Source organism: Halichoerus grypus, chromosome X (genome assembly GCF_964656455.1).
Source record: "Halichoerus grypus chromosome X, mHalGry1.hap1.1, whole genome shotgun sequence".
Classification (NCBI taxonomy): Eukaryota; Metazoa; Chordata; class Mammalia; order Carnivora; family Phocidae; genus Halichoerus; species Halichoerus grypus.
Window position 1 is genome coordinate 41,292,535 of NC_135727.1, and position 25,884 is coordinate 41,318,418.

The 25,884-nt window shown below is 39.3% G+C and overlaps 1 protein-coding gene and 1 long non-coding RNA gene across 3 annotated transcripts in view; one reads left to right on the forward strand and one right to left on the reverse strand.

Moving 5' to 3' along the window:
- Nucleotides 1-17,682, forward strand: part of LOC118533600 (uncharacterized) — a 36,510-nt gene extending 18,828 nt beyond the window's left edge. The window contains exon 4 of one of the 2 annotated variants that reach the window (XR_013444855.1): nucleotides 17,572-17,682. This is a non-coding gene — a long non-coding RNA (uncharacterized LOC118533600). Of the gene's footprint in view, nucleotides 1-7,713; nucleotides 7,823-17,571 lie in introns of those variants that run through there. The other variant, XR_013444856.1, reaches the window with a different exon arrangement.
- RNF128 (ring finger protein 128) overlaps nucleotides 1-20,991 on the reverse strand; it is a 103,062-nt gene extending 82,071 nt beyond the window's left edge. The window contains exon 1 of the mRNA XM_078065484.1: nucleotides 20,349-20,991. Coding sequence (XP_077921610.1) covers nucleotides 20,349-20,754 — 406 coding nt within the window. The 5' untranslated portion in view covers nucleotides 20,755-20,991. The remainder of the gene's footprint in view (nucleotides 1-20,348) is intronic.
- Between the last annotated feature and the right edge of the window lie 4,893 nt (nucleotides 20,992-25,884).

The following is a 25,884-nucleotide window of genomic DNA, read 5'->3' on the forward strand; positions in this document are numbered from 1 at the left end:
TTTCCTGTCAGATAGGGCTTCCTCTGAAAGTTTTTAACAAAATACAAAATGCAGCTTTATTATTTTCAAGTAATACAATAACACAAATGAATTGCTACTAAAATCATGCCAGAGAGAAGCACTGCTGGATGTCCTTTAATGAAGGCAAAGACTGTTTGCAGGAAAAGAGTTGCTTTTATGTACTGCTTTAACAAATGTTTCTATTCTCTGAAGGCACTTCATCATCTCCCCACTCCTTTAAGTGGAACTAAAAACTCCAACCCCAGATTTTTAACTTAGATTAAACACTGGCAAGAATTAATGAGGGTTTTACTACACTCTTCCCAAATTCACAGAGCACAACACAGATCCCTACATCTGCAACAGCTTATACAAATAAGTGAAAGAGTGATGTTAATTCCACAATACTCTGCAGTGACACAAGGCCTGAATGGGAATCCGGGTGCTTCACTCCATGACCCCGTGGGGGTGTAAGCTCTCTGTGTAGGTGTGTGAATCACCGGTGGTAATCTAGGCAGTTCCCATTGCCAGAACTTTATATAGAAGCAGCCTAACAAAGAAGTCATGTCTCTGGCTGCTAGCTGAAGGTGAGACACCAGATAGCCTCAGGGAGAGCTGATGGAAAAGGAACACCCGTAAAAGCCAGCAAGGCTGTTAGCAAGCCGAGGAATCCCAATATTTCTGGTGTGACCCCACTCCATTGGCTAGGGAGAGAATTAGCAAGGTCGGTAATATTGATTGGGATGGGCATATACTCCCCTTTTCAGCCTCGTTCATTCATTCCTTCATCACCGAGGGCCCAGCGTTAGTCACTCTGCTCAGTGCTGTGTATCCTGAGATGAACGAGACGAAGTCGCTGGACCTCCAGCGAACTGCCACAGCGTCCAGGTCATGCCTTATCCTATCCGATATTTTGCTTTCAAGTCACTATCAACGATTTAGTCCCTGATGTGGGTATCAGTTGTGAAGGTGAAGATGTTACCTTTCCCAGTTCCTTTTAAACAGGGCCTCAAAAACCCTAGAGCTTTTTAAAACCCAAAGGAATGCTGCTTTCATGATGGATGGAATTTCAGATATCACAAGGAGGAGGATCACAGGGGAAATCCTGGGACCCAACAAATTGCATCACACAGGTGACTGGTTCCCGAATCCTCTCCAAGACTCAAAGAGTGAAGTCATTCTCAAGACGCAAAGGCAATGCCCCTTCCCCATCAACAGAAAAAAAAAAAAAAAAAAGATGATAGTGGTAAGTGGTAAGAAACATTGACATTCAACTTTGCCATTAGTAAAAAAGCCAAAAAGTCAGTACCACTGACTGAGAATTGAATGGATGATATAAAGCAAATAGAAGGTAACTTCATGTAGCAAACAGTTTAATCCTGTATTGATTCTAAAATAAACCTATATTTAGTCCTATGTTGTTCAAGAGGGCACAACTAGGAACAATGTGTGAAAAGATAGAGGGAGGTACATTTTGGTGTAGTTTGGAAAATAACCTCCTGAAAACTTAAGCCGTCCAGCAATGAACTGAACTGCCTGCCTGGTGAGATGGTGAGATCTCTGTCGTTGGAAGTGCTCAAGTAGTAAATGGATGGCACCCGGACGCAACGGTAGTTGAACGGATTCGTGGTGCACATGCAAGACATATTCTTTTATGTTTGCTCTGTGAATCTATTACTCTACGAGAATTAGGAATCCAGGAGGGACACAAATAATACATAAGAATACAGACGAATAGGCAAAAAGCAAATGAACATGACCCATGTTTATAAGCATCAGCAAGGTGCCAAAGAATGGAGAGATCAGGGTAAACTGTGAGTCGAGAAAAGTTTCAAATAGCACATACCTTTTGTCCAAGTTTTTTTTTTTTAAATTTTTAAAAATATTTTATTTGTCAGAGAGAGAGAGTACAAGCAGGGAGAGTGGCAGGCAGAGCAGGGAGAGGGAGAAGCAGGCTCCCCGCTGAGCAGGGAGCCCGATTCAGGACTCGATCCCAGGACCCTGGGATCATGACCTGAGCCGAAGGCAGATGCTTAACCCACTGAGCCACCCAGGCGCCCCTACGTGTGCTATTTCATTTAGTCTTTACAACCACCCTGTAAAGTAGTACTGTAGTATCTGCATTTTATGGAAGAGATGCCTGAGCTGAGAAGAGTGGAATCCAGAGAGGTTAAATAACTTGTCCAAGATCACACAGCTAGAAAACAAATAGTAGGTCTGATATTCAAACCCAGGTCCATCTCCCTACAGAGCCTGTGCCCTGATTCACTACCATATTCCACTGCTTCTCATTAAACCCATGCTGTTTGCTTGAGGGCTCAGAGAGAGAAATCTGAAATGTAAAACGTGGCAAGGCAAGACACATAGTTGGCCCTCAGTAAATATTTGTTGAGTGGATAGTAAGCCATTGCTTTTTAGATGAAAAAAAAAAAAAAACCCACATTTTTATGTCTTATTTCATTCCCATGTTAGAAAACCTAATTGTGAGCCAGAGTTTGCTCTCCTAAGGGCTTACTGCTGCAGAGCTTCCCTGGGCCCAGGCTATGACTATGTAAACAAGAACAAATAGCTCCCCAGGGCCTTATACGCTAGGGTTTAACCTCAGGTATCATGGAGTAATATGCATCAGTTTAGAGCCCTCGTATTTCTCTTTGGAATTCTTGAATTCCTCTTGTGGAGCCAAAGGGCTGCAGTTTTCAGGGTAGAAAGGATGTGTCTGTGAAATGGTCAGAGAAATTATACATCTTCCTTTAGCCAAAATGCAACTTACCCTTCTCTCCATCTGAGTTCTGTTCCAAAAATTCTCCACAGAGCCCTTTGGTAAATATGGCCTCTTTGTATCTTCTGGCTTTTTGACAAGACTAATTTTTTTAAGAGCATTTGCCTCTATGTTTGGGATGGTACTAAATTTCTCCGAATCAACCGCTGTGACCCCCAACTGCAGCTAATCTTACCGTGTGTAAGTTACTGCACATTTAGATGCCAGTGTTATCCTGCATGAGGCTAATAAAAAATAATCAGTGGAAAAATTATTTTGAAAAATGGTTATTTGGTCCATGTAGACATCTTTAGAGCTAAAATAATGTCAAACATCCTATTTGACTGATTATACACTCCTCCTCCTCCTCATCCTCCTCCGCTGAATCGACTGCTTTGAGGAAAATAACTCCATTTCCATTTCCATTTAAAAGCTAAAAATATACACAAGCAAACGTAGATTGGATTTAATTCAATTCTGGGATGCAGGGCATCCAGGCATTTAATGATTGCAATTTTGACATCCTAAGGCCTTGACTACGTTTCTACCAGTTTTTACTAAAATCCTAATCTCCTCAATGCAGAAATAGGTAATTAGCATTCGTCATAACAAACAGATCATTTCCCAGGACATTTGATTGATTAAAATGGCCTGAAAGAATTCTGTCGTGTGCTCCTTCTTTATAATGATTTCACATTTTTATGCAACATCCTCCAGATACTCAGGTCACACTCAACTCAAGCCCCAACTTGCACCTGATTGCAGACGTTAAAACAGTTCCATTTGGAACCTTCCAGGTTGTTGTTTGACGTTCAGGCCTTTCAGTGCCTGTTACCTTCCACTGTATTCTCCCTCCTTGCCCAAGCATGAACATCCCCCGCCCCCACCCCGCCTCGCCCTTGTAATCTGCAGCCACAGCTCTAGGACCCTTTTGGTCTAAATTCTTTCATATTTTTATCTCTACCATATTCAGCTCTGCTCTTCTCAGCTCCTCCAAGAGTGCCTGCTCTCTTGTGAATAATTCTCTTAACCTTCTGTGTGCAATGCCAGCCTTCTACACTGCTCTCTCAAGTCCTGGACTTGTTTGAGATAACCTTGATTCCAGAATTTAGATTGAAACCTTTACACTGTATGTCCCCGGGTCTCACATTCCTGCCATCCTTAGTTATTATTAGCCCAGTTGGAAGCTAATTTGGTTCATATTCAGTTCTGTTCTCCCCTCTCTATACTGCTCGTTCTTCTTCTACTGCTCCCCTCCCAGAAGTTTCCACTGTGTCTTCAAGATCTCTGGCTCCATGACACATGCTTCACAGGTACAATTTTCTCATTTCTCTTCAGTGAGGGTTTTACGAAGTCTTATGACGTTTCTCTGTGGTCCCCGACCTATCTTACTACCCCTGAAGATACCACTTCTCCTTCAGTAACTTTCAGTAGAGGCAGCTCATTCTTCTGTACCCCACATATTTCAGGGCTATAAGGGGTTTTCTCATTTGCACGTGGTTTCCAGACCACTCTCCCCTCACCCTCATGAATAAATCCCTGGTTTCTTGAAGACTCGTGGGTAGTCAAGGGACTCATGGCACTTGGTTTGACCACCCTCAATGTCTTCTCGGCCTGTTTATTCATGGACCAACATCCCAGGCATTCGCCCACATATATGAAGACTGTCATTCAAATCACAGTCATCCTCTCCACTCTAAGTCCTTCCTTCATCCAATACTCTGGACTCATTGTGATCCAACTTCTGGGAACTTGGCCTCCATTCCACTTCTGTCACCCCACTGCCATGGCCATACTCTGGTTATTATCATCATCCTGATCAGCTCAACTTCTGAAACCCTAACAGAAATACCCTACTTTCTGATGGCCTACCATGTTGCTCTCCCTTTTTATTAAAACAAGATTTTATTTATTTATTTACTATTTATTTATTTATTTATTTGAGACAGAGAGAGAAATCTATTTATTTACTATTTATTTATTTATTTGAGACACAGAGAGAGAGAACTCTCCCTTTTAATATGCCCACTACTGATCTTTGACTTCTGTGCCAACATCTTCTCTAACTTTAACATCCATGCTGATGACCCTTCCAATACCCTGACCTCATAATTTCTTAATCACTTCAGCTCCAAAACCGTAACACTTCTTTTTTAAAAAGATTTTTATTTATTTATGTGTCAAAGAGAGAGAAAGCATGAACAGGGGGAGCGGCAGGCAGAGGGAGAAGCAGGCTCCTCGCTGAGCAAGGAGCCCGATGCAGGACTCAATCCCAGGACTCTGGGATCATGACCTGAGCTGAAGGCAGCCACTTACCTGACTGAGCCACCCAGGTGCCCCTTAACACTTTGATTATAGTGTCATATGCTGCCTTCTACGGATTGTATACATGTCAGTTCGCCCTACCACATTTTCCTCCTTGAGGGCAATGATCAGGTTTTTGTGCCATTTTTCATTTAATGCAATACCTATCAAAATACCATCAACTTTTTTCAAAGGAATGGAACAAATAATCCTAAAATTTGTATGGAACCAGAAAAGACCCCGAATAGCCAGAGGAATGTTGAAAAAGAAAAGCAAAGCTGGTGGCATCACAATTCTGGACTTCAAGCTCTATTACAAAGCTGTAATCATCAAGACAGTATGGTACTGGCACAAAAACAGACACATAGATCAATGGAACAGAATAGAGAGCCCAGAAATGGACCCTCAACTCTATGGTCAACTGACCTTCGACAAAGCAGGAAAGAATATCCAGTGGAATAAAGACAGTCTCTTCAACAAATGGTGTTGGGAAAATTGGACAGACCCATACAGAATGAAACTGGACCATTTCCTTACACCACACACAAAAATAGACTCAAAATGGATGAAACACTTAAATGTGAGACAGGAATCCATCAAAATCCTTGAGGAGAACACGGGCAACAACCTCTTCGACCTTAGCCACTTGTTCCTAGAAACATTGCCGAAGGCAAGGGAAGCAAGAGCAAAAATGAACCATTGGGGCTTCATCAAGATAAAAAGCTTTTGCTCAGCAAAGGAAATAGTCAACAAAACCAAAAGACAACTGACAGAATGGGAGAAGATATTTGTAAATGACATATCAGATAAAGGGTTAGTATCCAAAATCTATAAAGAACTTATCAAACTCAACACCCAGAGAACAAATAATCCAATCAAGAAATGGGCAGAAGACATGAACAGACATTTCTGCAGAGAAGACATCCAAATGGCCAACAGACACCTGAAAAAAATGCTCAACATCACTCAGCATCAGGGAAATCCAAATCAAAACCTCAATGAGATACCACCTCACACCAGTCTGAATGGCTAAAATTAACAAGTCAGGAAACGACAGATGTTGGTGAGGATGGGAGAAAGGGGAACCCTCCTACACTGTTGGTGGGAATGCAAACTGGTGCTGCCACTCTGGAAAACAGTATGGAGGTATCTCAAAAAGTTGAAAATAGAGCTACCCTACGACCCAGCAAATGCCCTACTGGGTATTTACCCCAAAGATACAAATGTAGTGATTCGAAGGGGCACGTGCACCCCAATGTTTATAGCAGCAATGTCCACAATAGCCAAATTATGGGAAGAGCCTAGATGTTCATCAACAGATGAATGGATAAAGAAGAGGTGGTACACACACACACACACACACACACACACACACACACACAATGGAATATTATGCAGCCATCAAAAAGAAATCTTGCCATTTGCAACGACAAGGATGGAACTAGAGGGTATTATGGTAAGCGAAATAAGTCAATCAGAGAAAGACCAGTATTATATGATCTCACTGATATGAGGAATTTGAGAAACAAGATAGAGGATCACAGGGGAAGAGAGGGAAAAATGAAACAAACCATAAGAGACTCTTAAAGGAAACAAACTGAGGGTTGCTGGAGTGGAGGGGGGTGGGAGGGATGGGGTGACTGGGTGATAGACATTGGGCAGGGTATGTGCTATGTTGAGCACTGTGAATTGTGTAAGCTGATGAATCACAGACCTGTACCCCTGAAACAAATAACACATTATATGTTAATAAAATAAAATAAAATAAAATATGCATTTTACCTCCAGCCTGGCTGGAAGGAACCATAAAAAAAGGATTTTGTGCCATTTTTGTACAGGGCCTTGCACAGTATATGATCACTAGAGAGGAAGTATCGTGTACTAAATGAAAGCACAGACTCTAGAGTCAGGATATTAGGGTCCAGACCCCCGTTTTGCGACCTACGGGCTGTATGACCATGGGGAAGTTAACTCACCTCTCTATGCCTCAGTTTCCTTATATGTAAAATGGAGATATTAACACTATGTGCCTCAAGGAGTTACCGAGATGATTATACTTAGCAGAATGCTTGGCACGTAGCTAATAAAATACTATTAACAGTTGCCTCCATAAAGGGCAAGGGAAAACAAATTGTAATAGGAATTAGGTGCAATATTGAAAGAAAAAAGAGCTCCACTTATTAGGAATAATGATACTGAGAGACAGTTGTTTAAAATAGAAATGGAAAGCAAGTGAATTATTAAGTAAATTTTCATCTCTCTCTATTTGTATTTCCCACAGAGGGGATGCCAATGTTATTTATTGATTTTTGCCAGAGACCAGTTTATTTGACCACATGGTGTCACTATCATTGTATGATGAAGTCATTAGAAGGTCCCGCTGAGAATGTATGTTATTAAAAATTTGGATAAAAATATGATATACATCGAAAAATCCAAAAAGTTGTAACTAACATTATTATAATGTTAAACACTTATTTGATGGTGGCAGGTTCTGAGTGTAGGTGGAATAGGTTGTTCTGATATGATGTGATGAGGGGTGCTCTCACATCCAATTCCCTCAAATTTCCTGTTGCATGGTTCTGTCAAAGGTCCTGTTATTATCACCAGTTGGAAATCGGGTTTGTTCACATAAGTTATGTTGTTTCCAGGGGTAACAAGTGAAGTTCCGTCCTGGATACTTGATCAAAGTAGTTCCTGCATATCTAAACATTCCGTAAATGAGTAGGACATAGGACTTGCGAGTTTAGGTGGAAATGGGTAAGACTGATTTACATGAAGTCCTTGCTGCCTAGGGAAGGTAGGCTTGAGTAACGGAAGAAGGGTAGCTAGGGTAAGAGGACTTAGGAATCATGGATTGCTGAAAAGAGAGGGAGAGAGTACTTAAGAGGAACTAGCCTATTTGTACAGTCCTACTCAGGCATTTCTCTGTGTGTATTCACACACACACACACACACACACACACACGTGCATGTGTACATTCTTTCCTAATAATTATCAGTAATGTGGGGGAAAATCAATGTCCCGGCAGCAAATCATAGTATAATAAATAAACATTAAAAGCTTCAGAGGAAGAGGCCAAGAGTTAAGCAAAGAATATGTTAATGAACAAAAAGCATGTGTTTAGACCCTTGCAAAATACTTTTTGATTTTTAAAATGGAGAAAAGGGAGATAAAAAGTACTTTAAAGAGCTCATAGTGAATTGACTCATTTTGTTTTTTTCCCCGAAACCAGCATCCAGAGTTACTGTACCTTTGACTTCCCCATAAAAAGATAAACGCTTATGTGATTACATATGTATGTGCTTCTCTGGAGGCAGAGGAGGGAAGAGAGAGAGAGAAAGAGCGATAGAGGCTCTTGGGAATATATGAGAAAGAGGTACAAAAATCCTGTTATTGTAAGCTAGGTTATATTAAGGCTTGCGATGTTTGCAGTTTCGTGAATTTTAAGCATAGCTGAGATATTTTCCAGACCTAACATGTTATGTATTTGTTAGTACATCTCATGATCATATCAGTTTTTAAAATAACTGTCATTATTTTTAAAATAACATTTTTTTAAGATTATTTATTTATTTATTTGACAGAGAAAGAGACAGCGAGAGAGGGAACACAAGCAGGGGGAGTGGGAGAAGAAGCAGGCTTCCCGCGGAGCAGGGAGCCCGATGCGGGGCTCGATCCCAGGACCCTGGGATCATGACCTGAGCTGAAGGCAGACGCTTAACGACTGAGCCACCCAGGCACCCCTAAAGAGCATTTTTAAAAGATTTATTTATTTACTTGAGAGAGAGAGAGAGAGAGGAAGAGAGAAAGAGGCAGATGGAGAGGGGAGAGAGAATCCCAAGCAGACTCCCCTGTGGGTGAGAGCCTGACATGGTTCTCAATCTCACAACCCTGAGATCATGACCTGGGCCGAAACCAAGAGTCAAATGCTTAACGGACTGCACCAGCCAGGAGCCCCTAACTGTGTCATTCTTTATTTAACTTGTGGTACAATGTGATTGTTAAATATTTTGTTAATAAACCTGTCTTTTTTTGCCCATGTTTTTCTATTTTACATCTGTTTCTACGTTTATTATTCACTACTATTTACTTTATCTTGTTTTAATAAACAATTTTTCTAATTTGTCAAGAGGCTTTTACATTTTGTTTGTGTTTTATAACTTGACACTCAACTTGGAGTCATATGTATAAGCAACAAAAATGTTTTCAATACTTTTATTCAAGGTACCAATAAAATTGTATCTAAAAAAAGGAAAAACAAAACTGTTCCTTTTACCTATTATTTCAGTGTTTCACTTTATTATTTCCCCTAAGCTGACTGTAAACTATTGGATTTCCCTTTGGGTCATATTCTACAATAGTAAATATATCTGATCTATATCTACATTGATCTACACATATATGTATCAATATACATATGTATTTATATCCTAGCTTGCCAGTAAGAATAACAAGATCCAGAAGCCTTACTGAAGTCCTGAAATTTGATAAAGGCATCTCCCAGAAACTTCTATCAAACAACACACTTAATAGTGGAACAGTGGGAACATTTTTTAGTAAAATCACGATCAAGTCAAGGATGTTCACTATTATCATTACTAGAGCCCTAGATAATGGAATAAGACCACTGGAAAGAATTAAGAGATATAATTAATATAAAAGACAAGGCAAAACTTTGTGGAGAAAATTTTCATTTATCTTGAAAATTCAAGAGAATCAATGGTCAAACTATTTAAATTAATAGGAGTTCGACAAGGTTGTCAGAGGCAAGATCCATATCAATAACGATGCAAATTCAATGTCAATAACTCCCTTAGGTATCAGCAATAATTATGTTCACTGAAGTAAAAGAGCAGAGTTGAAAACAACCCAAATGTTCATTAATAGGGGAGTGGTTAAGAAAATTATGTGTGTGTGGGGCGCCTGGGTGGCTCAGTCGGTTAAGCGTCTGCCTTCGGCTCAGGTCATGGTCCCAGGGTCCTGGGATCGAGCCCCGCATCGGGCTTCCTGCTCAGCGGGAAGCCTGCTTCTCCCTCTCCCACTCCCCCTGCTGGTGTTCCCTCTCTCGCTGTGTCTCTCTCTGTCAAATAAATAAATAAAATCTTTAAAAAAAAAAAAATTATGTGTGTGTACACACTATGAAATATTATGCAGTAGTTGAATTAATTAGATCTAAATGTAAATGTATTAGCATGGAAATAACCCCAAGTCCTACAGTTGAGTAATAAAAGCAAGCTGCAGAATAATTTCATCAATGTTAAAAATAAAACACAAGTTGACTGTATTTTCTATAGGTTATATATATATGTGAAAATCAATAAAAAAAAGTCTGAAAGGTTACCTACTGGATGAATAACAATGGTTTTTTTCTTGGGAGAGGACTGAGATTGGGGGTGAATCAAAGGGGACTTTAATCTCTAGTGTTTTTTTTTAAAGGAGAAAGTACTACTTGTGTAGGTAAAAATAAAAACAATTTTAAAATGCAATAGTTTGCTGAATTCACCTAATTAATTTCACTGAAATTTGCCCATATTTTAATATGTAGAAGGAAATTGCTTTCTAGTTTATTAAACTTTGATTCATTCAACAACTAGTGAAGACCACAAGTTATGCTCAGTACAATGGATACAATGGCAAGCAGGACAGACATGGTTTCTGCCCTCCTGGAACTTACAATCAAGTGGGAGAAGCAGATAACAAACAAATAACAAAATAATTACACATCATAAGACATTTAAACAGAAATGAGCAGCAGGGTTTGATGGGAAATACTGTGGTTGAGGCAGACTGCCCAAAATAAGAGACATTTCGATCACATATTAGGCCACAAAACAAGCCTCAACAAATTCAAGAAGATCGAATTCATATCCTGCACCTTTTATGGCCGCAATGCTATGAAACTAGAAGTCAACCACAAGAAAAAGTCTGGAAAGATCACAAATACATGGAGGTTAAATAACATGCTACTAAATAGTGAATGGGTCAACCAGGAACTCAAAGAAGAAGTAAAAAAAAAAAATACACGGAGACAAATGAGAATGAAAACAGAACAGTCCAAAACCTCTGGGATGCAGCAAAAGTCATTCGAAGAGGGAAGTTTATAGCAATACAGGCCTACCTTAAGAAGCAAGAAAAATGTCAAATAAACAACCTGACCTTGCACCTAAAGGAGCTAGAAAAGGAACAATAAAAAAAGCTTAAAACCAGCAGAAGAATAGAAATAATAAAGATGAGAGCAGAAATAAATGTTATAGAAACAAAAAAATAATAAGAAGAAGAACAGATCAGTGAAACCAGGAGCTGGTTCTTGGAAAAAAAATCAATAAAACTGATAAACCTCTGGCCAGACTTATCAAGAATAAGGAGAAAGGATTCAAATAAATAAAATTACAAACGAGAGAGGAGAAATAACAACCAACGCCACAGAAATACAAACAATAATAAGAGAATATTATGAAAAAGTATATGCCAACAAATTGGACAATTCCTAGGAACATATACTACCAAAACTGAAACAGGAAGAAATAGAAAATTTGAACAGATTGATAACTGGCAAAGAAATTGAGTCAGTCGATTATCGTATGGTTTCACTCATATGTGGAACATAAGGAATAGCACGGAGGACCAGAGGGGAAGGGAGGGAAAACTGAATGGGAAGAAATCAGAGAAGGAGACAAACCATGAGAGACTCTGGACTTGGGGAAACAAACTGAGGGTTACAGAAGGGAGGGAGGTGGGGGGATGGGCTAGCCGGGAGATCGGTATTAAGGAGGGCACGTGTGGTGATGAGTACTGGGTGTTATACGCAACTAAGGAATCGTTGAACATTACATCAAAAACTAATGATGTACTACATGCTGGCTAATTGAACAAGATAATAATAATTTAAAAAGGCTAAATAGTAAAAACAAAACAAAACAAAACAAACCCTCCCAAATTATATACATGTAGTTTAACCAAGGCCATCTGGAAATAATCCTTCATATTTGTCTTTATTGTCTTACTCCATGGTTCCTGAATGCCCATCCCAGACTGGTGCCAAACTGGTTGCATCAGAATCATTTTAGTTTTGGGGGATGCCTGGGTGGCTTAGTCGGTTAAGCATCTGCCTATGGCTCAGGTCATGATCCCAGGGTCCTGGGATTGAGCCCCGTGTCGGGCTTCCTGCTCAGCAGGGGAGTCTGCTTCTCCTTCTCTCTCTGCCACTGCTCTTTCTCTCTCAAATAAATAAATAAAATCTTTAAAACAAAAAAGAAATTGAGTCAGTAATCAAAACACTCCCAACAAACAAAAGTACAGGACCAGATGGCTTCACAGGCAAATTCTACCAAACATTTAAAGAAAAACTAATACTTATTCTTAAACTATTCCAAAAAATAGAAAAAGAAGGAAAACTTCCAAATTCATTCTATGAGGCCAGCATTGCCCTAATCATAAAACTAGATAAAGACATGATTGAAAAAGAGTACAGGCCAATGAACATAGATGCAAAAATTCTCAACCAAATGATAGCAAACTGAATTCAACAATACATTAAAAATATCATTCACCATGATCAAGTGGGATTTATTCCTGCAATGCAAGGGTGGTTCAGTGTTAGCAAATCAATTGATGTGATGCATCACATCAATAAGAGAAAGGATAAGATCATTTTACAGCTACCTGATCATTTCTATGCATGATAAAAACCCTCAACAAAGTAGGTTTATTTTTTTATTATTTTCTATTAAAGGTTTATTTATTTATTTTAGGGAGAGAGAACACGCATGTGCACGTGAACATGAGTTGGGGGACGCGCAGAGGGAGAGAATCCTCAAGCAGACTCCCTGCTGAGCAGGGAGCCCAATTTGGGGCTCGATCCCATGACCATGAGCTCACAACCTCAGCCAAAACCAAGAGTCAGACACTCAACCAACGGATTCATCCAGGCGCCTCAACAAAGCAGGTTTAGAGGGAACATACCTCAACATAATAAAGGCCATATAAAAAACCCAGAGCTAACATCATCCTTAATGGGGAAAAAACTGAGAACATTTCCCTTAAGGTCAGGAACAAGACAAGGATGTCCACTCTCACCACTTTTATTCAACATAGTACTGGAAGTCTTAGCCATAGCAATCAGACAACAAAAAGAAATAAAAGGCATCCAAGTTGGTAAGGAAGAGTCAAACTTTCACTATTTGCAGATGACATGATACTATATACAGAAAACCCAAAAGACTCCACCAAAAAATTGATAGAACTGATAAACGAATTCAGTAAAGTTGCAGGATACAAAATCAACATATATAAATCTGTTGCATTTCTATACCCCAATAATGAAGCAGCAGAAAGAGAAATCAAGGAATCAATCTCATTTACAATTACACCTAAAATAATAAGATACTTAGGAATAAACCTAACCAAAGAGGGGAAAGATCTGTACTCTGAAAACTTTAAAACACTGATGAAAGAAATTGAAGATGACACAAAGAAATGGAAAGACATTCCACACTCATGGATTGGAAGAACAACTATTGTTAAAATGTCTGTACTACCCAAAGCAATCTACAGATTTTATGTAATCCCTATAAAAATACCAACAGCATTTTTCACAGAGCTAGGACAAACAATCCTAAAATTTATTTGGAACCACAAAAAAACCTGAATAGCCAAAGCAAACGTGAAAAAAGAAAAGCAAAGCTGGAGGCATCACAATTCCGGACCTCGGGTTATATTACAAAGCTGTAGTAATCAAAACAGTATGGTACTGGCATAAAAATAGACGTATAGATCAATGGAACAGAATAGAAAACCCAGAACGAACCCACAAGTATATGGTCAATTGATATTCAACAAAGCAGGAAAGAACATCCAATGAGGAAACAGTCTCTTCAACGAATGGTTTGGGAAAACTGGACAGCAACATGCAAAACAATGAAACTGGACCGCTTTCTTTTTTTAAAAAAGATTTTACTTATTTATTTGACAGAGAGAGACACAGCGAGAGAGGGAATACAAGCAGGGGGAGTGGGAGAGGGAGAAGCAGGCTTCCCGCTGAGCAGGGAGCCCGATGCGGGGCTCAATCCCAGGACCCTGAGATCATGACCCGAGTCGAAGGCAGATGTTTAATGACTGAGCCACCCAGGCGTCCCACTGGACCTCTTTCTTACACCATATAGAAAAATAAATTCATAATGTATTAAAGACCTAAATGTGAGACCTGCAATCATAAAAATCCTAGAAGAGAATGTAAGCAGTAACTTCTCTGACAACTGCTATAGCAATTTCTTACTAGATATGTCTCCTGAGGCAAGGGAAACAAAAGCAAAAATAAGCTATTGAGACTGCATCAAAATAAAAAACTTCTGCACAGCGAAGGAAACAATCAACTAAACTAAAAGGCAACCTACTGAATGGGAGAAAATATTTGCAAATGACATATGTGATAAAGGGTTATTATCCAAAATATATAAATCACTTATACAACTCAACACCTAAAAGACAAATAATGCAATTAAAAATGGGCAGAAGACATGAACAGATATTTCTCCAAGAAGACATCCAGATGGCCAACAGACACATGAAAAGATGCTCATCATTACTTATCATCAGGGAAATGCAAATCAAAACTAAATGAGATATCACCTCACATGTGTCAGAATGGCTAAAATCAACGACACAAGAAACAAGTGTTGACGAGGATGTGGAGAAAAAGGAACCCTCAAGCCCTGTTGGTGGGAAGGCAAACTGGTGCAGCCACCGTGGAAAACAGTATGGAGATTTCTCAAAAAGTTAAAAACAGAACTACCCTATGATCCAGCAATTGAACTACTGGGTATTTCCCCCAAAGAATACAAGAACACTAATTCAAAGGAATACATGCACCCCGATGTTTATAGCAGCATTATTTACAATAGCCAAATTATGGAAGCATCCTAAGTGTGGATCGATACGAGAATGGACAAAGAAGTTGTGATATATACATACATATATATATATATACACACACACACACATATATACAATGGAATATTATTCGGCCATAAAAAGAATGAAATCTTGCCATTTGCCGTGACATGAATGGAGCTAGAGAGTATAATGCTAAGCAAAGTAAGTCAGACAAAGATAAATACCACAAGATTTCACTCATATGTGGAATTTAAGAAACAAAACAAACAAGCCAAGAAAAAGAGAGAGAGAGAGTGTGAGAGAGAAACCAAGAAACAAGACTCTTAACTCTAGAGAACAAACTGATGGTTACCGGAGGGGAGGGTGTTGGGGGATGGGCGACATAGGAGATGGGGATTAAGGAGGGCACTTGTGATGAGCACTGGGTGATGTACGGAAGTGTTGAATTACTCTATTGTATGCTTGAAACTAATATTACACTGTATGTTAACTAACTGGAATTTAAATAAAAACTTAAAAAAAGTAATGCTTGGAGGTCAAATCAACAGGACTTTATGTTTAATGAGATATAAGGGTGAAGAAGAGGGAGGTGTCAAGTACTTTCAGGCTCAAGGGCAGGGAAGAGTTCAGAGGAATGGAGGGACTGAAAGGAAGCCAGTGTGGCTGGAGCTGAGGGAGTGGCGGGGGTGGGTGGGGGCGGTGGAGGTGGAGGTGGGGAGGCGGGGAGGTTAGAGGAGATGAGGTCAGAGTGGTAGGCAGGAGCCAGGTGATTCACGGCTAGGTAAGGACATGGGAAAGAGTTTGAATTTACTCTAAGTGCCATGGGACGCTACTAAAAGATTTTAGACAGGGTGTGGTTTATCTTTTCTCAAAAGCCACTTTGGCTTCAGTGTGGGGATCGGCTTGGAAGGGGACAAGAGAATCAAGATCAGTTAGGAAGTTGTTGGAACGGTCTGAGGATAAAGTCTTGGAGATGGTACAACTAGACAGATGTGAGATTCCTTTGAATGGGAACTGATTACTTTTCTTGAATTAAGTTCTTTATGTGTATATCTGAGTCTAACCTTAGAGAAGTTTTTTTAAATTATTTTCTCCATTTATATACTATGTGTTTATTTCCTCTTTCATTTCTAGAAGACATTTCCCCAAAACATTTAGCATTTGCATTTGCTGCTCTGATTAAATCCTTCCTATCCCTACACTTACTTGCTCAGGAATTGATGAGATTGGAGGATTCTGAAATGCTTCAAACCTTACCCTGAGATCCCCTTCATTCGACACAGTTGAAATGATAAAAATGTAAGAACCATTTTATCCCCTCCAGATTATTGACCTGGCTGAAATAAACTGCATTCAAACCTAAGCATTTCTTAAGGCAATTTACCTATTAACAGCATAGTTCACTTTCAGGACCTGTTTGCTTATGCAGTAAGTACTTAACAGGTTCCAAATTTTAGACTTTCATAATGGGCCTCTTGATTTTTCTTGCATGTCCGGGACAGAACGGGATGGATGTCTGGAACATTTGGAAAGGGTTGTTAAGACGTTACATCATTACTTAAGGATACCATAAGCATATCCTCCTGTTTCCAACACCGTCAAAGGGCAAAGTCAAAACAGACTGCAAATTGGACAACGTTGAATTAAAGATTCACCTCCAAGCATTAGGCTATCCATTATTCCTCCTCAGTGGACGCTCTTCTCAGACCGAAGTTGTCCGCTTCAGAAAAAAGAAGCCTGCTACTAGGGAGGCTATAAATAGACTGGGCCCAGGAGTAAGGACATTCTGTACCCACGTCATGAAACCATGAGAGGCAAGGAGTGCAGAGGCATCCTTTATGTTTGTTCGGGACTTTGAAGGCAGCCTAGAGGGGAAGAGGAGGCCCAGAAATATAAAATGGCGGTGGTGGGCGGCGGGAGGAGAATATATTTGTACCACAGTAAGGCACGGGCATAGTGTGCTGTCAGTGAGAAAGAGACAAGGAGCCTCTGACATCTGGGACCCAGCCTGCCACTATTAATTGGGCCTTGGTGTTTTCTTGTTGAACATAGTCTCACAGAACATCAACATTAGGGAAGGTTGCTCTGCGACCATGACAGATCAAGACAAAAATAAGACCACTCCACCATCATGTCTGAACATAGTCAAAATATGAAAAGTGTCCAACCCACAAAAATTACCAAACATCTCCTATCCTGGCTAACACGAGTGACTGTTGTTTCTTTACCGGTTACTGCTCTAGCTTCAGGTCAGTCTTCCCCATTTAGACAGAAGATTGATTTAGAAATCCAATCGCAGAATTGCCCCCACTTTCTGATAGCCTCTAAACCAAGAACAAAACCAGCTAGAGTAGTTGACTCAGCCTGGTTTCCCCAGGAATTTCCTGGTTTAAGCACTGAAAATCCCACATTCCAGGAAATCCTTCAGTCTCAGGCGAGCTGGGATGTTTGGTAAATGGCTTGCTTCCCTAAACCCTCATCCAGATCATCGAAAGCAGGCCCAAATCCTTTAAGTCCCTTCTACCACCCTCTTATTGATGTGACCCATGGTGTCCCATGGTGCGCATTCTCCCTTTGCTGCAGTAAATAATAAACCTAACTTTTCCGATGACAGGTCTGCCCCTAGTGGTCTTTGGTCAGAGGGCATCGACATCAGTAAGCAAGGAGGCACAACATTGTGGAAAGGCTCCCAAGGCCCAGCATGGATAAATGGGACCGAAGGAATGCAGAGGTAAGTGGAGCAGGGCAGGAAGGAAAGGGTGCTACAGCCCTAAGGGGGCCAGAGTGTGATTTTCTGAAAAGGTGGTTTTTAGGGGTGATAAAAGATGAGGTGATGGAGATGAAGCCGGGAGGTTCTGGAGGAGGAGGAGGAGGAGGAGGAGGATTTGTTGCCCCACCCTCTGTGCTTAAACAATCATTGAACACTACATCAAAAATTAATGATGTACTATGTGTTGGCTAATTGAACATAATAATTAAAAAAATAAAAAAGAATAATACAAAAGTAAAAAAAAAAAAAACCCAGAACACTAATGAAAAGACAGCAAAAATTCACACCATTTTGGCTTCTGTTACAAAATAATGACTCGGTCTTTAATGGTCTAGAAGTTGATCATAGAGTTTTTGTATCCACACTTGCTTCACTGTTTGTCGACTGCATCATCTAATAATTTCTATATAAGGGAAATTTCTGGGAAGGGAGAACTCCAATAACACGCTACTTGACAGGTCTTATAACTGCAAAACACTAAACTTACAATTTTAATTCTTCAGGGCTGAGAATATTGAATGTTAAAGATCAATAATCAGAGAGGGAGACAAACCATGAGAGACTCTTAACTCTAGGGAATAAACTGAGGGTTGCTGGAGGGGAGGGGGTGGGGGGATTAAGGAGGGCACGTGATGTGATGAGCACGGGGTGTTATATAAGATTGATGAATTACTGAACTCTACCTCTGAAACTAATGATGTACTATATGTTGGCTAATTGAATTTAAATAAAAAAATAAAGTGGTAATAGGGAAAGTGAAAAAATAAAGGCCCAACAACAGTGCCTGACATATAGTAAAGGGCAACAAATATAAACTATTACAATGACTATCATTATGCTCTCTTTTTCAATGCATTTATTTGAAAAGAGGGACAATGCAGTAGTTTTAAAAAATGTTTTTGATCACGTATCCTTGAGTACGCTGGAAGTACATATCGAATGCTAAATGTAACTGCCTTGTTTTTAATACTCTGCTTGGAGTCAGACGTTCAGATGACTGTGTGCATGCCTTTTGGCAAGATTTACTGTAAGTGACCTTTGGCAAATCTTTTCAAATCAGTGGCTGGGTCCCCACATTCCACTAGACATTGGCCCCTACTGCACGTTGCAAAGCAAGTTTTGAAAACCGGACTGCTATTTAGTTTGGTACTGTTTATACTTCAAAAATAGCAGGGGAGTGAAAACAAGGCGATGGTCTGTACAAAAGGAAACCTAGAGCACTCAGAATCCAAGTTGAAACATTAGGGAAGTAGGTTCCTTAGAACAGGTTTAGTTTCTGATTTTCATGAGAAGGCTGTCTCTATTTCTACAAAAATAAAAGTCACCTGTAAAAATGTAGGAATACACAGGGAAGGCTTCTGGAGTTCTCTGAACTCCAAAAGAAAAAAGTGTGAATGCCTGAGTTCTGGGAGCATCCAGGATATATTACAAAAGTTAGTGGGTGGCGTTTTGTACATTTATGATGATTTAGTACTGCTGAAAAGACCGTCTTTACCTGGCGTTTTGATACCCAGAGAAACAAGCAGCTTGGTTTTCCCACATTAGTACTAAGCTGCCATATTGCATGTGTATAACCTGCATGTTCCAATCGCTACTATTCTTAACACAAATTTGATTTTCTCTCTTTTACAATTCTGAAATGTGTTGAATTTACATTAATTTCCTCAGGGGCCAAGTTTGGTGGTGATAACCAGTTATCCTGATATTGTGTTTTTGCAGCTCTTACCCTGTTTGAAATTCTTACCTTTTTTTTTTTTCTTTAGCCATCTGGGGCTAGAAATACCCATTCTTGCCCATAGTATAGAAAACTTGGGTAAGAAATCTAGCTCTTTACTAGTTTAAACACCATTTACTTGGAAAGTGGCATTGTTTCACAAAACAAATAAAATAAAAACAGTAATTCTCGGAAGTAAATTCCAATACGAAGTTAATAAATTAGATGATTATATTTACTTATGAAGTCCTAAGTAAATACTTCTAAGGGAAACTTTTACTTTTGATGTAAATTTCAGTGTGATCCTATTTCTACCATGCCTTTTCCAATATATAATTTTTCTTAGGGAGTAGTTTTATATGTATTAGTCCCACAAACAGATTCAAATCTCATACACAGCAGATAGTCGAATTCTCATTTCTGTAAACATTTTGTACACTTACAATATGCTATTGTTTACTCATAATAATTAATCAGTTTTATAGTTACTGCATACTTGATTATGTACAATCCTTTCTGCCTAAGAAAATGAATCGAACTGAAAAACACAAATTGAAAATGGATATAAAATATTTGTTTTCTTTAATGTTCAGAGGTAAGGTACATTTTCTTCAAAAGCAATTATGTAATAAACAGTGAGCAAACTAATACAACTAAGAAACTCGTGAAAGAAAACAGGGATCACTTCATGAATTGTTTTTGTCCTTGGAGCAAATTAATTACAAATATTAAGTAATAATAGTAAAGAGATTCCAAGTCGTGCTGGGCAAAAAAAAAAAAAAAAAAAAAAAAATTAAGTAAATTGTTTTACAGTGTCATTGCCAGATCTTAGAGTAATTCTAGATGGAAATACCATTTTAAGATAAACAAAGACATAAACCCTCTTTGGGCCTCGGACGTTACTTACCGAAATTGGCCATCTGTATCGTGTGGTTGCCAGTGTCTGGAACATTGTAAATCACAACAGCATCTGCGTTTCTTCTGCCCGCTGCTTGAATTTTTTCCAGAAATGTACAATTACCTCTTTCTATCAGCGCAATCCAGGGACTGTTAGTATTAGTAAACTCAGTGTTGTAGTCACAAGCTTGGTAGTTATTGTTCTTAGGGATGCTCACCACCCCCATAGCATTAGCCACTGGTGAAGCTAATCCATAAACACCACATTCACACCGCTCTATTGTAGTGTAGTTGCTGGTTTCATTATAATAAGTCACAGTCACATAGGCATTCACTGAAAAAGGCGCTGTGGTTTTAAATAAGAAGGTAAAAATTACAAGCAGCCGAAAACAACTGGACTTATTCTCCTGGTTCATTGCTCGTTCATCTGAACATAAAACTTAAGATGTCTGCCGGTATTTCCAACTATCAGTCACCATTTGTCCACTCAGGTCCCTGCTAAGCAGAAGTTTGAAATTTCAGTTGCGAGTAGGTAAGTGATCTCACCTCTAGCAACGTAAGCTCTGAATACACCAGCTCTATTTCACTTTAGTTATCTACATTCTCCCTTGCCTGCCCCTCCTCCAGCTGTACACACGTAACCTTTACCCAGGACTACCTTAGCAATAAATAACACCATAAACTTTATGCTACATGTCAACTTATCAGGATTGGATGACTTCCTGCACTGAGATTTTTTTCTTAATGTGCCAGCTAATGCAATGTCATAAACATGGAGTGGATCGGAATGAGGAACTGGACTCTTGGGAAGCCCACGTGACGAGGCTGAAAGTCACCTCTCTCAGAATATCTAAAACAAACTGGTTTTCCAAGCCCTGCTGAAATATGCTATCAACCAGTTCAGCCAGGAGTTAAGATCCAGAAGTTTAACTGCTATGGTAGGAGTAGAATCGGTTTCATAGCCTTTCCGCCTTTTATTTCTTTGTGGAATTTTTCTTAACAGGCTCCCCAAGGAATATCTTCTGCCACCTTGTTTATCCGTTGAAAAGTAAACATATTTCAGTGGCTAGGGATCCTTTCAAGTACAGTGCCTTGCCCATGGTAGGCACTCAAATATTTGTTGATTGCCCGATACCTGAGTAGCTGCATTCCATTAATTTTTATGTCCCATGTGTTATGCTGTAACAGAAGATTGGTCAAGGTTTAATTGTGAATATTTAGTATTTTTAATTCTAGTGCTTTCAGATGTCTAGGCAGACTTATTTATTTTGTCACTTCCTTTATTGTAAGCTCTGCTTTTAATCAGGAGCGCAACTGATATGTATTGCTGAGGGGTCAACCGGTCTGGGCAAGTGGCCGGACTAGGGAGATTGCTATATGTGCCAAGGGCTGGTGAAGAGGTAGATAAATGGACAACAAGATAGAGATATCAGGAATCTGGGCTAAGAGTCAGCAAAGGAGACAAACAGGCATCAGGCTGTCAGAGAAGCCAAGGACACAAGGTCAAAAGGAAGGCAGGCACAATGGTGGTCTGAAGTCCGAGGGAAGTAGTCTGGAACCAGAAAGACTACTAGAGCCAAGGGAACAGGACAACAGAAAACAGGAAAATAGGAGACATTGTTGAACGAGATAATCAATGAAGATATTTCTTCCCCTACTTCTTGTCTATCCTTAGGCATCTGAGATAACAGCGTTGGAGTGGACCCTGCGGTAGGAATGAACAGTAACACTATTCAGCAGAAGGGAGGAGTTCAGGAAATGTGCAATAGAAACTGATGAATAAATCCCAACAGATGCACGCTACAGATTTAACCTTTCTATCCTATTATAGCTGTCGGTTACTCACCTGTGTATCCCCTCTCCGCAATACCTATTATTATAAACACCTTACACATAGTAATCAGTTAATAATTATTCATGGAATTGAACCGGAAAGTTTAAAGGTCTAGGTGTATTAGCTTGTGGTCTACTTAAAAGTAAACACAAATAGTTTATTATTTTGCTATTGAGACTATGATTTCAATGTTCAAACTCATAATAAAACCTGTCCTCAATGGACAAAGAAAACTGTCAAATTGAAAAGGGAAGTGTTACTATTGCTAAAACCATTAGTTTGCTGACTGCCGATAGACATCTCTGATAAATGCAACATTAGCACGCAACATGCAAATAATTAGTCAAGTCCTAGAAATTTTATTTCACTTTTCCTACCAGGTATTAAATTGCTTCTCAAGGAGAAACTTTTCATGAAATAGTTTAAAAACAGATTAGTGAGAAACTAGCTAAATCCATTAGAAGTTAAGTTTTGTTCATGGTAACTTAATAGTTTCAAATCTTCACATTATATTTTTTGTAGAAGTTAAATCATTCCAGGCCTTAAAAATGACAACTTTCCTGTAACATTTTGTGGCAGTGCTGGGGCATTAAAGATAATTTTACTAAACTATTTAAAATTGCTCTGAAGGTTGAAGTGCATGACTTCATATGGTAACCAGCATTATATATCTTGTACATAGGTGCATTTATATGACTTTCAGAGAGAGAGAGTTGTAACTTACAAAGATAATCTTAGATTTTTAAAAATTTGCGATTAAGTAAAATTAGTCCCAAAACAATAAACACCCACCAATGTAATTTTTCTTAAGGTAATTTGCTGGGGTGTGAGTGGTCTAGTACTTATTCAGTGTTTCTAAAGTTTTTTTTTCAAGATTTTATTTATTTGAGAGAGAGAGAGAGAGAGAGAGCACAAGTGGAAGGGAGTGGCAGAGGGAGAGGGAGAAGCAGACTCCCTGAGGAGCAGGGAGCCCGACATAGGGGCTCGATCCCAGGACCCTGAGATCATGACCTGAGCCGAAGGCAGATGCCTAGCTGACTGAGCCACCCAGGTGCCCCTAAAGTTTCGTTTGTGGAACACCTACATTATATTCACTTGGAATTTTATTAAAAATGAAGATTTCTGGGTCCCACTCCCAATCATCCTGAATCAGAATCTGAGGGAAATATCTAGGAATTCACATTTTAAATAAGCTCTCCAGGTAATTCTTATGCACTTTAAGAACTTGAGATCGTAAAGTTTTACATGATGAAAATGGTACAGGATCTAGTTGTAGTTTTGACAGACTTGCCGCCGTCATTTTATTTCAACCTCGTTGTGCTTCAGCTTCCAATCTATATTTGTATTATCTATATAGCATATGCCTACATATGGTACAATCTGTATTTGTAGGTTTGTCTGTACTTTAGGTAGAAGTCTGAACATTTTTGAAGTATATTGCAAACCCGAAGTTGGCACAAGTGCTGATTCTACAACAGCTACTATTACATCCTCAAAAATAAAAACCTCTCTGGGACTTTTTCTTCATTTACACAATAAAAGAGGTTGGATTAGAATTTATTTACCCATAAGGTCTTTTCCAGACCTGATATGCTAGAACTCTGAAAATAAAAGTTGTTCAGAAACTATCAATTTTTTTAAAGATTTTATTTATTTGAGAGAGAGAGAGAGCGAGAGAGCATACAAGTGGGAGGGGCAGAGAGAGAAGAGAATCTCAAACAGACTCGATCTGAGCGTGGAGCCCAACACGGGGCTCGATCTCAAGACCCTGAGATCATGACCCGAGCCGAAACCAAGAGTCAGATGTTTAACCGACTGAGCCACCCAGGCGCCCTTAGAAACTATCAGTTTTTAATTTTTCCTTCCTTTCAGCACAATTCATGATGAAACTGCTTTGAGAGTAGCTGAAACTGTAGCACCTAAAGGAGAGGTAAGTTCAAAGTATTGGGTAAAGCTTGAGCTTTGATAAAACTGGTAAGTGCTTTAAACAGTACTATATAGCAGGGGTTTTCAAACTTGTCTGCTGATTAGAATCACCTGGGGAGCTGTTAATTACCTCGATGCCCAGGCTACACCAACCAGAAACTTGGGGATGACACCTAGGCATAGTAATTTTTAAAACTTGCCAGGTAATACCAATATGAAGCCAAGTTTGAGAACCACTGCTATACAGTATTGTTCAAACATCTAATATTCCTGGACTTTTTCGATTACTTGTACCTTAATAAATATTAAATATCTTAGCAAAGGTACATAATATTAATAAAGGCATAGAGAAGGGAATTGTTCATCTCTTAGGCAAGGAACATTTCAAATTTCTCCATATGATTGAACAACATTTATGGCAAACCCACCATTGAAAGATAAGAAAGCACAGCCGCGTTTCTAATAGAATACAGGTAACCCTTGATTATTCATAGCAAACTTCCAGTTCTGGGCTGGGTGACTCTAACTTGGTGTATGTTCAAAAGGAATAAAAATTAATTTTAATATTAGCCTAAGCTGAATAAAAGAAATAACTGAGATCTGATATTACAGAATCACTCGATGTCCAAAGTCAAATATGCCTAGGACCATATGACAGCAAAGATACATGAAAGTCATCTACATTTTACTTGGTAACTAAGAAATTGCCTTTGTGATTTTGAGGGGGGAGGGGAAGAATTTTGTGAGTGTTAAATTTTTTTTCTTTCAGTGAGAATTTGTTAAGAACTGGATCATTAGAATTGGGCAAGATGCCTGAATCTATATTTTAATGTTATCTCTGAAATTTATATGGACTATATCTGCTCCCAATCTCATTTGTCATTGAGCTGGTCCCCTTGCTTTCACTTCTGCCCCCTGCATTAGTAGTATACAGGTTGGACTGCCAGAGACCCAAAATAGTGGTGACATAAACAAGATAGTTTATTTTTCTCTCATGTAACAGCCCAAACGGGTAAAAAGTACAAAGCTGGTATGGCAGTTCCACAATATCAGGGATCTAGGCTCCTACTAGCTGGTTGGGTTCACATCCCTAGAATTTTGCTCTTCATCTGCAGGGTACAAGATGTCTCACCACCAGGCTCACATTTTAGCCAATGGGAAGGGGGGTAAAGGGAAAGAGCATTCTCTTGCAACCTCTGAGGAATTGGTTCAGTAATTGTACAGATCACTTATGCTCACTTCTGAACTTAGAACTTAGTCACAAGGCCATATCTAGCAACAAAGGAACCAGGGGAAAATATTCTTTATTGTAGGTAGCTATGTGCCCAGCTAAAAATCGATAGATCTACTACTATAGAAGAGAATAGTTATTAGGGTCCACTAACAGTCTCTAGCAACCTCTTTATATCCATTCTCCTTCCAGGAGACAATGACCATTCTAAAACATAAATTGAATCATGGTGCATATTGGCCACAAACCGTATAATGGCTTCCCAGTGCTCTGAAGATACAAATTAAAATCTTTACTATGGCCTACAAGGCTCTGCATAGCCTGCAAGAGCCTTGGTCTATTTGCTTGTCTCCTCTTGCACCCCACTTTCTGCACTCTAGCCATATCAGTTCTCATTCAAGTCTTCAAACACACATTCACTTTCTCAGGAAAAACCTTCCCAGTGCCCCCCGCCCCAACCTGGCTTCCTTTGTCAAAAAGCTCTAATATAAAACACGTATCTTTCCTTTGCAGTACTTAGCTCACTTATGTGTACAATTTTTTGAATGTCTCTCT